The sequence below is a fragment of the Macaca nemestrina genome, chromosome 2, assembly GCF_043159975.1.
Source record: "Macaca nemestrina isolate mMacNem1 chromosome 2, mMacNem.hap1, whole genome shotgun sequence".
Classification (NCBI taxonomy): Eukaryota; Metazoa; Chordata; class Mammalia; order Primates; family Cercopithecidae; genus Macaca; species Macaca nemestrina.
In genome coordinates, this window is record NC_092126.1 from 37,713,289 (window position 1) to 37,729,532 (window position 16,244).

Genomic DNA, 16,244 nt, shown 5'->3' on the forward strand with positions numbered 1-16,244 from the left:
TTTTTTCTCTGGGGAGAATGGAGTCAGACCCCATCCTGGAAACTCTCTCCGCAACCACTCCCCAAGCTTCTCTCCCTAATGGCCAGCTTGGACCTCCTCCCCTCCACTTGCTCCTCTTGTGTACACCTTGGAATTCAGAGACTCAGTCACCCAGAGCCTACCGTCCTCCATCAGAAACCTCAGAAGAGGCACTTTCCATTTCCCCTGCCACTTGTGGATATCAGGACAATTGTTTATGCTCTTAACTTATTAAATGTAAAGTGAGGAGGCATTTATGTGCTAGAAACACCTTGTTCTTCTTGGACTGGTACATTAAGAAAATTACGGCATGGCAGGGGCCAAATATGAATGCTTGAGTCGTCACCACTACGCCTCCCCCACTCTCCAGAGACAGAGCTCCTGCCAAGTCCAGGCAGCACAGGCCTGGGATTCGTTTGTATTCACTGGCTGCAGAACCAAACAGGGCCAGGAAGGCTGGGGATTTATTAGGAAAAGAGCCAAGCGTTTCTCACAGGAGATGAGGAGAGATATGGAAAGAAGAAAAGGAAAGAGGGAGAAAAACAGAGGGAGGGACCGTACTGAGTGGGCTGGGAAAGATGGATTAGTAAGTCAAAGTCTCGCATACTTTTGCCATTCAGAGCTTCTCCCTTTCATGTTTTATTTGTTAGATCTGTAGTAAAGACTCAGATGTACTTTTTTTCTTTCTACAGAGAAGTTTCTTCTGAATGTGCTGAGATGAGTCAGGAAGTGGTCCCTTTTTACGTGGGTCACAACTGGCATTGTTTCCCCAAAACTGGGAAACAACATTCGCTCCAGTGTCTTCCCTGATCCCAAGGGATGCTCTGCAAAGTAAGGCTTCTTGGTGAAAAAACATAGCATTTTTAAAAGTTCTGAGAAATTCTCAACAAAGAATAAGATGAACTTTTAAAATTAGCATTTGTAAATATCTGGCCACAGTACCCTTTTGTCATAGGTGTTAACAATCCAAAGAACGTGGATCCCATGGAACACATTTGGGTCGTGCCATTCCAGAACACTGTGTTTCAGAGATTCCTTCCTGTCCAAAATGGGACCCCACCCAGCACACGATTGGAGAAACTGAAACCTTTTCCTCACCTTAAGTGAGCAATGGAGTGAGATAACTTTCACAGCATAGAAAACAATTCTTTCTTCTAGTCTTAGCAGAAAAGCAGTGGATATTTTTCAAAGAGCTATGTGTATGTCGTCACTATCATTTCTCCCACTGTGTGATCCTTGGTAAGTTTTGTAACCTCTCCGTGTCCCAGTTTCCTCATTAGCAAAATGGGGATAATAATGTCTACCGCATAGAGTAATGCATGTAAAGCACTTAACAAGACAAGTTAACAGATGGTGGCTACTGCTGTTATTAAAGAATATTCTGCACTTTACAGGAGGGAACAATACATTTGAGAAGATTAACTTTCTATAAGTAGAAACCATTATAATGGCTCTTCCATTATACAACGATCACATTGTATTAGATTTATATGACTTCATTGGATCAAGAGCTCCTTGAAGGCAGGCTCTATTCTTGAATTCCCTATGCCATGTTTTCAGCAGGAACACAGTAAATGTTTGTTGAATGAAGTAATGAGGTGTGTAAGAAAGCCAAACAAGTTGACCAGTCAGTAAGTTTTACCCAGTCTCAAAGGAGGATGAGCCAGAGTAGGTTTCACGGGGACAGGAAGAGTGAGGGCTGAGATAATAAGGGAGGGCCTTGGGGAACTAGGGTAGGCAGGATCAATCTTGGGAGGGATCAGCAAGGAAGAGACCAGATGTCTGGGCTCAAAAGTCTCTACAGATGAGACAAAGTTAAGACCCAAGGGACAGCTTGGAGCCAGACTTTTCAGGGAATGACTCATTATAAGCTGATCCCACAGGAAATTAAGAGGATGTGCTGTACATGTGAGCACCCCTCCAGTGGAGATCAGGTTGTAGCAGGTGTTCCCAACCTTCCCCACTGCCATGTGCATGATAGATGACACCAAGTGCATGACATATTCCCTGGTGCGCTGTCTGCAAAGTCATCCTTTCCTTGCCCCGCCCCTGAAAGCATATCAAAATGCAGTTAAAGGAGAATGATGTTGTTAAGGCAGTAACCTTGAAATCACTCTAGTTTTAAAGAATCACTTATGAATTTCAGCCCTTTACCATCATTCATAACAAGAGCTTGTTAATACATCTCATAGTGTTCCTCATGTGTGCTACAACATGGCATTGAAAAACCGTAGGTCCAACATGTCATTGAAAAACCTCGGACCCCTTTCTATCTGAGGCCATAAGATGAGATGTCTTTAGTGAGTGTCTCAGAGAAAGGCCATGGATGTTAACCAGGTAGACAGAGGAGGAAGTAACCATTTATAGAGCACTTATGTCCCAGGAACTGAGCTACACATTAGATTTGTTTTCTCAATTCAATCTCTTGACACACCTGGAAGGGAAGAATTATTATGCATTTTGTTCAAGTGAGAGAGGTCATTGGTACCAGGAATGTATATTTCACAAGGGATTTCTGAAGAACTGGAAGTGTTAAATATGGGTTTCCCGTTCTCTTTAAAGAGGAAGACACTCCTTTTCCAGTTGTAGGGCAGAGTTTCTGGCTGCCACACTTCCATTAATTATCACATGGTCTCTTTGTGTTCTAGCCTGCCCTGCAGGGACATTCAAGGCCAGCCAGGAAGCTGAGGGCTGCTCCCACTGCCCCTCCAACAGCCGCTCCCCTGCAGAGGCGTCTCCCATCTGCACCTGTCGGACTGGTTATTACCGAGCGGACTTTGACCCTCCAGAAGTGGCATGCACTAGTAAGTGTCTAGTAACGGCTTTGGGCTGGAGAGTTTGGTTCCCTGATGGTGCAAGTGGTGGGTCTGGGGCAGGGAAGAGAAGACATCATCCTTTGATCCCAGAGCAAAGCAGAATTGCTGGCCGTGGTGCTGAAACATACATCTCCTGTGCTCGGAGTTCAGGGGCCTTGTCCCTACTTATCACTGGGTGAAGATTACGGTTTTTTCCTTCACCCTTCCTCCCATATAACAGGGCCTTTCTCCCACCCCAGAAAGATAATTTCTGTTCATCAGATGCCAGACTGGAGAGTTCTTTGGATGCAAAATCATAATCTATTATCACCTCCTCCAAGAAGTCCCTCCTGGTGCCTGTAGCTGAGAATCTCCTACCTCTTTGCTGGGTTTCCTGTATATTTGTAACCAGACTCCCCTCAGAGTGCTCATCATTTTATTAATTGTCCAGTTATTCTGTACTTATCTCAGTTATCAAATGAAGACTATTGTGTGTCAGGACCATATATTCATCTTGTGTGCCTTCCAATGCCCAGCCTGATGTAGCACTTGTGCTCCTGTCAAATGACAAGACCAGTGGCCTGACCACAGAGTGCATCTCCAAGGCAGAAATTCTATGGACTGGAGCTAATGCATTGGCTACATCACTGTCCCATTATATAATACAGAGGGAAGAGCAGTCTCCCTGCCAAAAATGGAGAAAGGCAGCTACACTCTCTGGATAGGGATGTGAGAAGGGGTGCATTTCTCCCAATATTCTCCCCCATAATTGTGGGAGGAGACAATCACTACTGTCCCTGCACAGTACTTTGGATAATTTGCTCCCACTCCTCTGAGCATTTTAGCCCTGAAATGGGGATGACCTCTCTTTTCAGTATTCCCATTGTATTTGGGAGTCAGTGCTCCAGGTTAGCCTCTAATATGTTAGAATTTTCTTCTCATTGGATAATGTTGCCTGCCTCCCTGTGAGCAGGGACCTTTCCTTACACCTCCCTGGACCAAATCCCTTCCATCCATCCCCAGCACAGAAGAATGTTTCATATATACTTTCTGTTTGATGAACAGAAAAAGTGACTGGACTCCGAGTGGAAGAACTTCTTAATTCTAGCCTTGTAGTGTATGTAACCTTTACTGAGTAAAGAGGGCGAATAAAAGTATCTTCTAGATCAAGTTCCTCAGTTCAATCAATGTGTATAGATTTGAATTGATTTTCTACAGACCTCTCTCTCTGGTGAGTTAATATTAACAAAAATTATTGTATCTGCTGACCAGAGGTCTTGTTTTTCTGTCGTGCTGTCTCCTCCACTGACTTCTGAGGTTGCCCTGGGGGTCTTCCATGAGCCCAAAAAGCATTGTTTAATGTACTTCTTTAGAAACCACTTAAGGATGCTGAATCACTGCTCCCTGGATGTTCAGACCAAAGACTAGTCTCCATGATTGCCAAAGTATATGCCCAGGGTCTCACACTATTCCTCCTGAAAACACTCCTTTCCATTCTTTCTCATTAACCCCTCTCACTAGCCGGCCTCCTTCTACAGATCAACCATGCAAATAGAAGGCTCGGCGTCCAAGCTTCCCACTTCAGCAGACACACCCTGTAAATTCATCCAGTCCCTGGGTACGGTCACCTAGAGGAAAGGTAGACCAATGACTAAATGCTCAGAATGTTGATGTGCTGCTGCCCTCCTTGCTATAGCATCTCTCTCTTCTCTCTCTCAAGGCCTATTTTCCAGCCATCTGATCTGATGTACTTGAACCAGGAGGACTAATGCCTGGTTAATAGCTGGGCTGGGACTGGGGGGTGGGAAGCAGGAATTGCCCAAAGCCTCCAGTATGTACTTTCTAGATCCTCACTCCACTGGACCTACTCATATCCTGAGTCTACCCTCCTTAAAATCAGACCTGAACCAGGCATGGTGGCATGCACCAGTAGTCCCTGCTACTTGAGAGGCTGAAGAAGGGTGATCACTTTAGCTTAGGAGTTCAATTCCAGTGTGGGTGACATAACAAGACTCCCATCTCTAAACTAATGATAATAATTTAATAATAATAATTATTAATAAATCATACCGTATAGGCATCTTCCTCCTGTCTCTGGTCCAGTTAGCTCTGGGGTTACATATACCCCCTATAGTCCCACCACAGTGTCCCCATCTTACCCAGAATGGAGGTGATTATTAGACATGCCTATATGTGTGACTACAGCCACCACACCCTTTGCATGCCTCTACTCTCCAGATATAGCAGGCTTTAGCATGCTTGGGTCAGACCAGAAATCGCTGAATCAAAGCCACATGTGGCTGTGGTGGCCAGGCCTGAGAGAAGCTCATAGATGCACTGTCCAGCTCTCTGCCTTGGTATGCAGGGACAAGCACTCATTGAAGGGACCCATAGGGCAGGGCTGAGGTGCAACGCCATGCTAGGCAAAACACGTATAAATAAATCTATTATTTTATTGAAACTCATTAGATATTTGATTTATTGTGTGCCAGGAAAGTATTGTATGAAAAAGTCAATTTGTTGGCTTTTATAATCTCATTAGGGTTTCCTTTTAAGGCATTCTAATTGGAGGTGCCATCTGTTCTCTTATAAAGGCATTGTACATCACCACAGTAAATAATTTTTCAGATACAAGGAACATATCTGGAGTTGTTGAGGCAAGGCACAGCCCTGTACTGTGGCCTTGGGGCTCCTGCTGGTTCAGCGGGTTGAGCAGGGCAGGAGTGCAAGGGCCCAGCCCAGCCTGAGATACACTGGTTGGGGTGAAGAAGGCACGGGTGCTGGTTCACTTTGCACATTCACTCTTCCATCGATTCCATCGAGAGACAAACACAACCTGACTGGGCACTATGGGTACCCAGGTAAAGAAGGAGAGCTTTGTCTTTCTGAAATGTACAGGGCAGTGGACATCTATAGTGTTCAGGTCCTGTGGACATGAGGGAGGGAGGAAGTGTCAGGAGAGATCAAGAGCCCAGGTCTGGAAGTCTGGAGGGGCCTCAGGTTTAGTGTGCAGCTGTTGACTTTAAATGGATTATATCAGCAGTCACACGCATTCACTGGCAGTATTGGAAAGTTTATAAAGAGTTTTAGAACTTTAAAATGTGTCATTTGACAAGGCCATAAAACCTATAGTGCACTAAGAATTAATATTTTTAATGAATCCTGTTGATCCCTTCGGGCTGGCACACATATAGTCATTGTATTTTTGTAGTGCTACAAGTGTTAAATTTATTTCATGTAACCATTTGGAATGCATGGTACCTTTGGAGCCCTGTTTAGGCATTTGTTTGTTTTCTTTTTAATCTACTGGGAGACCCAGGGACACCCCGCCCCTTGACCTCTGAGGTGCCTGTGTGTCCAGCCTTGTCCTTGAATTTTGTCAGTGGACTGCGCAGAGATGCAGGTGCACCTCAAGACAGTGTCAAAGGGGCTGGTGTGGGCTCCAGATGACGTCAGAGAAGGGTGGCTTAGAGAGCTCTGTGTTTTGAGTCTGCAGTCACATCACTGCTGCTGGTCTCTGGATGACTAGCTCCCTTCTTCCTTCTTCTCTCTCCTCCCTTCACCTCTACCCAGGCCTGCAGCTCTGGATCTTCCCAGTACTTGCTCATATCCAAGAGGATGCCTCTTCGCTCAAACCTAGGTCATGTATGGAATGAGGTGGGAGCTTGGGGGATAGCTAGAGGCAGGTGACAAGTGACTCCACCACTCCCTGCTCATGAAACTCCCTGAATAAAGCCAGACTACCTGAACAGTGGGGCTCACCTTCAGTGAGAAGTCACTGAAGGGCTACTGATAGTAAGGGGAGGGGTCATATGAAAAGACAATGGGAGGGGACAAGGGGATGGTGCAGCCCCACCAGCAGGGAGGGGTTGCTAAGGTTATGGACTGAGGAACCAGCTGTGAGCTTTGGGCTTGCTGTGCTTCCGCTGAAAAAACTGCTGCCTTCCTCCCTGTACTGCTTACTGAGGCACTGCCCAGAGGCCCTCAGTTTCCCTGTTGAGTTCTGGCATCCCCAAACTGCCTCAGTCTTGAGTGGGTTCTGGGACAGCTCATAGAATCTTTGATTTCATGTAGTGGGTAGAAGATGGGCTTTGGCACTTCAGAGACAAAAGTTTGAAGCTTGATTCTGTCTCTTGCCTTCTCTGTGACTTTGGTCTAAATTCTTAGCTTTCTTACATTCTGTCATTTTATTCTCACAACTTCATAATAATGCATGCTTTTCTGAGTTATTATGAGGATTCAGCCAAATAGTATTGTAGAGTCCTTGGCACAGTGCCTGGTTCATAGTAAACTCTCAATTGATGTTAGAACTTGCTTTGGTTACATCCTTGGAAAGTGTGAAGATTGCAGCAGATATTGAAGCTTCCAGCATGAGAGGATGTTGGATATCTGAAAATAAAAGTGATGTTGTAGGGGGAGCCCAGGCTTGACGCCATCACTGAGCATCACAGCAGAATCCATGGTATGGTCCCAAACCACACAGTCATCTTGGCCTAAAGATCCTGCTGAAAACAAACGAGAAGGTGACTGCCCTACCCTGTGACCTGGTGTGCGGTGGGAGAAGGAAGGAGGCACAGGAAGAGCTTTTGAGAAGCTGGCGAGCTCGCTCCTCCTGGATGAGAGGTGCCAAGAAGCTGGGCAAGAGCAATGGCTCACAATACTGGCTTTCCATTCCCAGGCAGCAGAGGCCTAGCAGCTCCTCACACTGAGACACACGTCCTTCCACAGGAGGACCAGATGGCAAGGGAGACATGGTGGGGTCAGCTGGGCAGGGGGGCAGCCAGGAACGCACTCAGAGGTGCACAGCAATGTGAAACCCAGCACCACGATGCAGGGCTTGGCTTCTGTTTTAAATAATTTCTAGTTTACTGGGGGACGAAATGGAAAGGAGGAATTTATGAAGCAGGTGAAAATAGATAATTATGCCTTATAAAATTGCTGTCTGTGAAAAACTATACAGAAGGATTGGTGTGAAAATAATTACCTTTTTACATTGCTGACCACAAAAACCCCTTTTCTGTCACTCACATGGAATAAATTTTGATGGATCACAGTGGCAAGCTAGTGCTTGCATTGTTTCTTTTATTTCTTCTTCAAACGCAATGGACTTCTCTCTGCAGTTTTGATCATTTGAAATGGAATGAAAAAGGAGCTTCAGAGGTCATTGTGTCCCCTGAGCCCACCTACCAACCCCTTAGATGAGGGACTCAGTGCCTGCCAGTCTTTCAAGGTTCCCCTGGAGGCCATCCCTGTCCTCCCTCCTGACTGACACTGAGAGACAGGGAAGATTAGTGGCAAGGGCAGGGATTTTGAGTTTGTCTCCTGACGGTAAGACCTGGGGCAAGTTACTTAGCCTTTTGGAACATGAGCTTCCTCCTGGATAAAATTGGGTATGCTGGAACTCGAATTAGGAGGTTGTGAGAATTAAAAGCCAGAAAGCAAATGAAGCTCCGGGATGAAAAGTCAGGTCTGTCTGACTCCAATGCCATGACCTCAGTGGCAGCTAAAATTTGGGAGCTCTGAGAATGATGTTGCAAACCATTGTGGCAATGATGGTGATTGGCTGTTATTCTCACTCGTGAATCTACCTTGCATAGAGAAGGATAAGAATCTGCTCTTCCCTGTCCCATTTCTGCATAGTCTGGTTTCTCTCCTTTAAGTTCATGTTTCATTTTTAAGGTGCTGGCAGTTGTTTCCCTCTTTTATCCCAGGCATGACAGGGCAGTGGTGGGGTGGGGGTGGGAGGTGGTGTCCCTGTGGCATAAGGGTCATGTCCCTTGGACAGACTGCTCAGGAGTGGGACATTCCCAGGGCCTAGACCCTGATCTTTCCAGGGAAGCAGGGTGGATGGAGAAGAGTGCATAGGGCTTAGAGGGTAGAAATGGCCTTGGGGTGACAGGAACAGAAGGATGTCCTCTGCAAGTGGCCTCTGCAGCCAGGTTTGGTGGCCATAGAGCATTGTGGGTCTGTAAGGACATCAGCTTATAAGCCCTCTGGTCTTGGGCACAGGATCTGCTGCTTCGTGCTCAATAAGATCCCCACTGATGGTTTCCTTTAGGTCAGCGGTTTTAAAATGCAGTCCCTGGACAAGCAGCCTCTGTGTCACCTAAGAACTTACTAAAAATAAAAATTCTCAGCCCCACCCCAGAGCCACTGAATGAGATGCTCTGGAGGTGGAGCCCAGTGATCAGAGTTTTAACAAGCCTTGGGAGTAACTCTGAAGGCTGTGAAAGTTTGGGAACATTGCTTGAGAGTTGGGTCATGTTCCTCTGTCCTTTGCTTTATGACTTCTGGGGAGAAAGGCCATTGGGTGAATTCTCACAGACTGGAACCACAGGGCCTTCCCCTCCTCATCAATGTCCTATGTGCCAGACTGGAAGGCTGTAGGGAGTGGGGCTGTGAATATGTATATGAGAGAGAGGAGGGATGGGGTGTGTTGTGAGTGTGAATGTGAGTGCATCTGTGTTTATTTGAGTGGTTCAAAGGAGGGTCTCACTATTTCTCAGAATAATCCCTACCTGTTCTGGCTCAGTTTCTATTTCATTTTCACTCTTTTTTTTTTTTTTTTTTTTTTTTGAGATAGAGTCTTACTCTATCACCCAGGCTGGAGTGCAGTGGTGTGATCTCAGCTTGCTGCAACCTCTATCTCCCAGGTTCAAGCGATTTCTCCTTCCTCAGCCTCCCAAGTAGCTGGGATTACAGGCGCTTGCCACCACACCCAGCTAATTTTTGTATTTTTAGTAGAGGTGGGGTTTCACCATGTTGGTCAGGCTGGTCTCGAACTGATCTCATGATCCACCCGCCTCAGCCTCCGTAAGTGCTGGGATTATACGCGTGAGACACTGCGCCTGGCCCATTTTCACTCTTGAGTGGTCAGAGCAGTGTGAAGACCTGCAAAGGACATTGTTAGCTGGGGCTGGGAGCAGTAATGGGGGAGAGAAGCAAATGGAAGCCAGGAAGCACAACGTGGCTAGAGTGAGCTCAGGGAGGGGGCTGAAGGAGAAACTGAAACAGAAGGAAAGTGACTGATGGACACCATTTCCCTGAATTCAGAGGGAGGATACAGAGGGTATCCAGTGTAAATGGGTGATGGGCCCCAGCTCACCTGGGAGGAAATCAGGCCAAGAGGAAACCTCTGAGGCTGCTGCTGCAGGGAGGAGCTCTTCAGGCCAATAGGGCAATAAGCACTCCACATGAGACAGGAATCTAGTGTCGTAAATCGGGGACTGCTTGCTTGTCTCCATGTCTACACAATGAGGGTGATTTTAAATACTTTTGAAAAGTCGACCTTTTTACAAGTGTTTACTTGGGTTAATCTAGGGCTTGCAAAATAGTAAAAGAAGGCTGCTTTGCTCCAGCTGAGCTCTACCCATCGCTGACCAGGGCTTTAGTGTAAGTTGCCCTGTGTGTTCTATTCGGTAGGTAAAGAGACTGTTTGATATTACCCTGATGTGTAATCCATGTTGCCTATAAAAAATACATTTGTGTTTTTGAAAGGGAGGTAGTTTGTGTTCTCCTTGAGGTGAACTTCAGGCAAAGGTCAAAGATCAATAAGAGTCAGAGGACAAGCCTAGATTTGGGCCCCTGCCCCATGCTGGACAGTAGATGGTTTATACACCTGGATGCAAAAGGAGGGAGTGTGACTGCAAACCGGAAGCTGTTTATAACTGTCACTGCCACATCAGGAAGGGTCCGCGCTGCCTGTGTAAATGTGCTTTCATACTTCTGTAATCTACAATTTCTTTTCATAGTTGTTTGACCCAAGTGAGTGTAACCTTTTTGAGGAATTGTATAGCTCTAAGTTTTAAGCTAAAAACCAGGCACACTAGCTAACACATCTGTTTCAGAATTTCATAAGAGCATTTGGAGTCACAGATTGTTGACACTCTGAGCACTGCCACCCCAAATCTTCCCAATGTTAGCCTTCTCCCTCCAGTAACCCAGAGAGGCAGAGGCGTTCATGCCACTTTTATTTTTCTGAGCATTTGTGATGACAGCTCATGTCTTGTGTGGGGCAGCATCACTCCATTGCCAACAGCAGTAACCCATTGCTGGGAGAGAGGCCTTCTGGACTTCAGACTGGGCACTCCTTCCTCACTCCTGTCCATTGGTCAGTCCTGGAGGACCAATGCTTAGCAGGCTGGTGATTTTAATGCTTAAGAACAATGTTCTCATCTTTTTAAAATTATCTCCTTGAGGCTAAACACTTGTTGCTTTAACTGTTGCCCAAATTTCCTGACCCACGCCCCTGCCCCTCTGCCATACATCCAGGCTCCTGGCTGGCCTTTTCTGAATCTCTCACATTTATCGATAAAGCTGTCAAAATATGGCAGCCAGAATGAGACTTGTGATCCTCACTCCAGAGCAAGGTTCAGTAGAAAAGTCATGGATTTTCCTTGTGATTGGGAGATTGCAACCGTGTGTTCACTTTGGTTGCAGTCAGTGAAACTGTGAGCTCCCACCAGATGTGGCAGCCACTAAACAGCCAGTGCTTTTGTTTGTCTCCTAGGAAATGCTGTCCGTTTAGGTCTCCCCTATGTGCATTTATTTATCAGTATGATTTCAGACATTCTGCCTTGTGGATTTAGGCACAGTGCACTTTCACATACAGATCATTTTAAATACTGATTTTTATCATCTTTCAGATAATCAGTGTTAGCATAATTGCTAAGATTGTGGGCTCTGGAGCCTGTGCCCAGGTTCAAGTCCTGCTCTACTACTGAACAGCGACATGGGACAAGTGACAAAGCTTTTCTGTCTCTATTTCCTAATCCATAAAATGGGGACAATATTAGAATCTGCCTCACTGCACTATTATGGGAATTAAATGCAGTATACGATTTAGGCTGGGCACAGTGGCTCATGCCTGTAATCCCAGCACTTTGGGAGGCCGAGGCAGGCAAATCATGAGGTCAGGAGTTCGAGACCAGCCTGGCCAATATGGTGAAACTCTGTCTCTACTAAAAAGAAAATAGAAAAATTAGCCAGGCGTGGTGACACATGCCTGTAGCCCCAGCTACTCGGAGGCTGAGGCAGAAGAATCGCTTGAACCTGGGAGGCAGAGGTTACAGTGAGCTGAGATCACACCACTGCATTCCAACCTGGGAGACAGAGTGAGATTCTATCTCAATAAATAAATAAATAAATAAATAAAAACAATATTTGGCATACAGGAAGAATTCAATAAAAGTAAGCGATTTTATTTTATTACTATTATCAGAGTTGTCTACCCTACTTTGATGTAATTTTCAAAGCAGCTAAAATACAAGCACTGGCACTATTATTTAGTTAACATTTCTTCCTTCAATATACAAGTATTTGTATACTTTTAGAAGTTACTCTTGTGGAAATCTAGGTTTACTGTATACTCTATACTCTTTTTCTTTGCAGGCTAATGCATTTTTAGAGAAAGAAAGAATATTGACTGGCCTGACTTACCCATAGAGAACACACACAATTTCTTGTTGGTCTTTCCTTGAGGATTACAAAGCACCAATTTACTTGTGAAGTTCCAGAAGGAAGGGATTAAGATGAAGTGCATCCATGTAATCTACTCCCTTCTCTATTTTAAAAATCAGAACAAAGCTGTCCTCTCCATGACTTTAGGGTTCCGTCTTGCCATGAATGCTCCTTTGTGGTTTCAGGCAATTGTCTTGATGTCAAATGTATAGGTTCTGGTACAAGGCAGAACTGGACTGGAATGGATGCTGGAACTTAATGGTTGCCACAGCTCAGCTTCTTCAATATTCTCTGCTCTAATTGTTCACCTCTAAGGCGAAGACAGTCAGGAGTGAGCAGCTCTGCATCCTCTGTTCTCTACCAGCCTCTCACCTCCTCCCCAGGTGGGAGGAGACCTTGCTTTGCACACCCTGAGCATTCTCAGCTATTCAGAGCTATTCTGGCACCAGAATCATGCCTGTTCACTGGACTGGAAGCTCTTTGACATGCTGATTTGATTTTTTTTTTTTTTTATTTGCTTCATGACCTTACAGAGCAGGTGTGTCCAACGCAGTCAAGTGGTAAGAGTCCTACTGTGGAATCAGGTAAACCAGGGTTGACTCTCAGCTCCACTCCTTCCTCACAGTGTGGCCTTGGGTAGGTTACCCAACTTACCTGATTTTATCTCTATTTTATGTCCCCCAGAATGAGGATATTGTTTATTATTGTGTCCATTGTGAATGGTATGTAAAATGCCTAACTCAGTGTTAGACACATGCACAGTGCTCAATAAATTGTTGTCTTTCTTTGGGTTTTTATGAATAATGTTTAAGAAGTGGGTTTTGAGTCTCTAAGGTATGCAATTAAAAATAAGAAAACATGGCCAGGTGCAGTGGCTCACGCCTGTAATCCCAGCACTTTAGGAGGCCGAGGCGGGTGGATCACGAGGTCAAGAGATTGAGACCATCCTGGCCAACATGGTGAAACCCCATCTCTACTAAAAATAGAAAAATTAGCTGGACATGGTAGCACACACCTGTAGACCCAGCTACTCAGGAGGCTGAGGCAGGATAATCACTGGAATCCAGCAGGAGGAGGTTGCAGTGAGCTGAGATCGTGCCACTGCACTCCAGCCTGGGTAACAGAGCGAGACTCTGTCTCAAAGAGAAAAAAAAAGAAGAAAAAGAATAAAAGAAAACATTAAAAGTATAGGTGCAAAGGCTTTTAGATCAAATCTCCTGGAGAGTCATCCTAGGTTGGCTAAATTCTGACTCCATCACTCCCCTGTCTCCACCTCATCACAATGTGATTACAAATCTGTGTGCGACCTGTGCTACCATGTTGATCCCTTGCTTCTCACAGGTGGTCCCCAGATGGCCTTTTGGTCCCCTTTGTCTCCCATCTCCCATCCATGAGCACCGGATCCTGATTTCATATGGCCAGAAACCAAGCCCAAATTTCACAGTGGGATCTGAGCTGTGGCTCATTCCTAGACCTCTTGCCAGTGTCCTTTTGGTGGTCACTTTTCAGAGTCACCACTGCTGGTCAGTCCTGGAACCTGTGTTGATCCACTGCACCCCCTGTTGCTGACCACTCACTTTGTCCCGAAGTCAGGTTCAGAATCTACTCTGAATCCCATTACACTGGGTGGGCCCTTGGCTGTACACTCACCTTTCATCAGTATGCTTCTCAAAGTCTGTCCCTACATCTGAGCTTGCAGGCTTCTCCCCTCTCCAAGGACCAGTATATTTCCTGACATTTCCTGGAGACCACCTATACTCTTCTTCATTCTCCAAGTCTCCAGCTGCCATGTTGGAAATCTGGTACCAGCCAACCTTTCCCAAACCAGGACTGTGACTTTCCAGATTCCCTGGTTTGGTAATACATGTGGATGTCGCATGGACGCTAAAGCCAGAAACCCCCACACATCACTGATAGCTTCACTTAGGTGTGACAGGGATCCCAATGTCTTTGACTGTCATCAGGTATTTAGAGGGAAGCCACTTTCCACTTGGCATAAAGGTAGATTCTGAATGATATCCACAAAGAGCAGAGGCTGCCTGCCTAGTGATCTCTCCATAACTGGAAGTGTACAAAAAGGTTCTGGTGATACCTGCCAAGAGGGTTTCTGAATAATATATGAAGTTAGGCAAAGTAGACAGGAATGGGTCTTATAGTCAGTATGAGCAAGTCCATGCTTTCTGGATTATATGTGCCATAGGATGTGAAAGCCAGCATTTTGTAGTGATTTATTTTGAAACTGTGTGTTTGCTTTTTCTGAGAAGCTTTCCCCACAATTGGCTGGAAAATGCCAAGTCTGAGCCAGACACCTGAGAACTGCTATGATATGGGATTGGCTGTGGGCTTAAAATCTGGACTTTCCAATCTATAAATAATCACTGATGATTTTGAAGACCCAGAGCAGGCTGCAGTCTGAAGTCAACCTACAGAAGGCTTATGATTCCCTCCACCCTGTGCCAGAGACTGCCTCCACCCCATTAAATAAAAAGTGTTCTGGCTCTGAAGCCACATCAAGAAGGGTGGCTTGTCTTCAAGAGGCTGAAGGATAGATAACTAGAGGCTAGTTGAACACTAAGGTCAATCTGTCCCCCCTCCCCATTCTGGAGACTAGGAGGTTATGGCAATGGTACTAATCAGAATGGTGTGCTGGCCCCTCCTTGGCTGTGGCTTAGACTTGCAGGAGATGCCCAAGGTGGCCTTTTAAGCAGCTCTTCTGAGTCACCTCAGAGGTTTACTTTTCCAGGCTTACCTTGGAAATGGCAATGAAGGGTGCTCCGTTGTGCAGTTGGAGTGAACCTGCATGACAGCTGTGTAGTGAGATGAAGCCAGGTGCAGGCTGGCTCTTCTGGGACAGAGGTGCCCAGAAGGTGGGGGCTGGGGTGGGGTGGGGGGCAATGGTCAGTGAGAACCCATAGTCACTGCCCTGCCCTGCCAGTACTCCGTGAGCAATAATGGAAAGCTACTCAGTTCTCACAAAGAGATTGTCATCTGCCGGCCAGCAAAGAGGAATTGAGCACCAGGTGAGAATTGGCTCTCCCTTTAAGTGAAAGGCAGGCTTTGTGCCCACGCCCAGGGACAGGGTCTGCATGAGGCTCTATGAGGTTAGCCATGTCCACACCCACACCTGTCTGCACAGGTCAGACTGTGAAGCACCAAGGATTTGGAGACAGAGACCATACACCATTACCGTGCTGTGTGCCATGGTGCTCCACTATGCAGTGATAACTGATTGGAATAAGAACACACGTGCATACCCCTAATACTAATAACTGGCATTTATTAAAGTGTTGCTGCAGTTTAAGCCCTGTGCTAAGCCTCTGACATGGTTTTTCTCAATTAACCTCAGAGATTATAAGACAAGTACTACAACTAGTTCCAATTTATAGATGAAGGAATTGAGGCCCAGAAGGGCTAAATGACTTGCCCAAGTTTCCACCTTAGTGAGCAGCAAAGCCCATATTTCCTTCCAGGCCTGACAAGGTTCAGGTCTCCAGCTCTTCACCCTCAGTGCTATCTACTTCCCTCAGGAAAGAGGAGGACTATTGCCTCTGATATGACCTGGCACCAAATTCATAGAATCCCAGGTAAGATGAGGAAGGATCACATTTTGTTGATTAGAACTAGTTATGTGTGTTCCATGCAAGGTGGCTGGGAAAGGTGTCTTCTGTGAGACTTGAGAAGAGAACAGAATTGGACAGGGAGGCCCGAGAAACTCCTACCAAGTATGCAGTTCCCCATGGGTGGGTGTTTGGGCCCATTCAGTGTTTCATTAACATAAACAATAATACTACCACAAAAATGCATATCCCTATATTTGTAGAGGAAATTCACCTAGAAATAGAATTGCTGGGCTACGGGGTGCATGCACTTAGAACCAATCAATATTACAAAGTGCTTTTCCAGAGGCGTTGGCCAGTATACACTCCTCACAGCAGTGTGCCTCAGGCTTCTCCACACACTGGCCTGATAATG

The 16,244-nt window shown here is 45.9% G+C and overlaps 1 protein-coding gene across 7 annotated transcripts in view; it reads left to right on the top strand.

The window, feature by feature from the left end:
• The window catches only part of LOC105469899 (EPH receptor B1), a 448,737-nt gene that overhangs the window by 298,790 nt on the left and 133,703 nt on the right, over nucleotides 1–16,244 (top strand). For 5 of the 7 annotated variants that reach the window (XM_011721495.3, XM_071090948.1, XM_071090947.1 and 2 more), the window contains one exon: nucleotides 2,667–2,822. The exons of 1 other annotated variant lie outside the window; for it this stretch is intronic. In XM_011721495.3, the coding sequence (XP_011719797.1) occupies nucleotides 2,667–2,822 (156 nt within the window). Of the gene's footprint in view, nucleotides 1–1,142; nucleotides 1,258–2,666; nucleotides 2,823–16,244 lie in introns of those variants that run through there. One more of the 7 variants, XM_071090950.1, reaches the window with a different exon arrangement.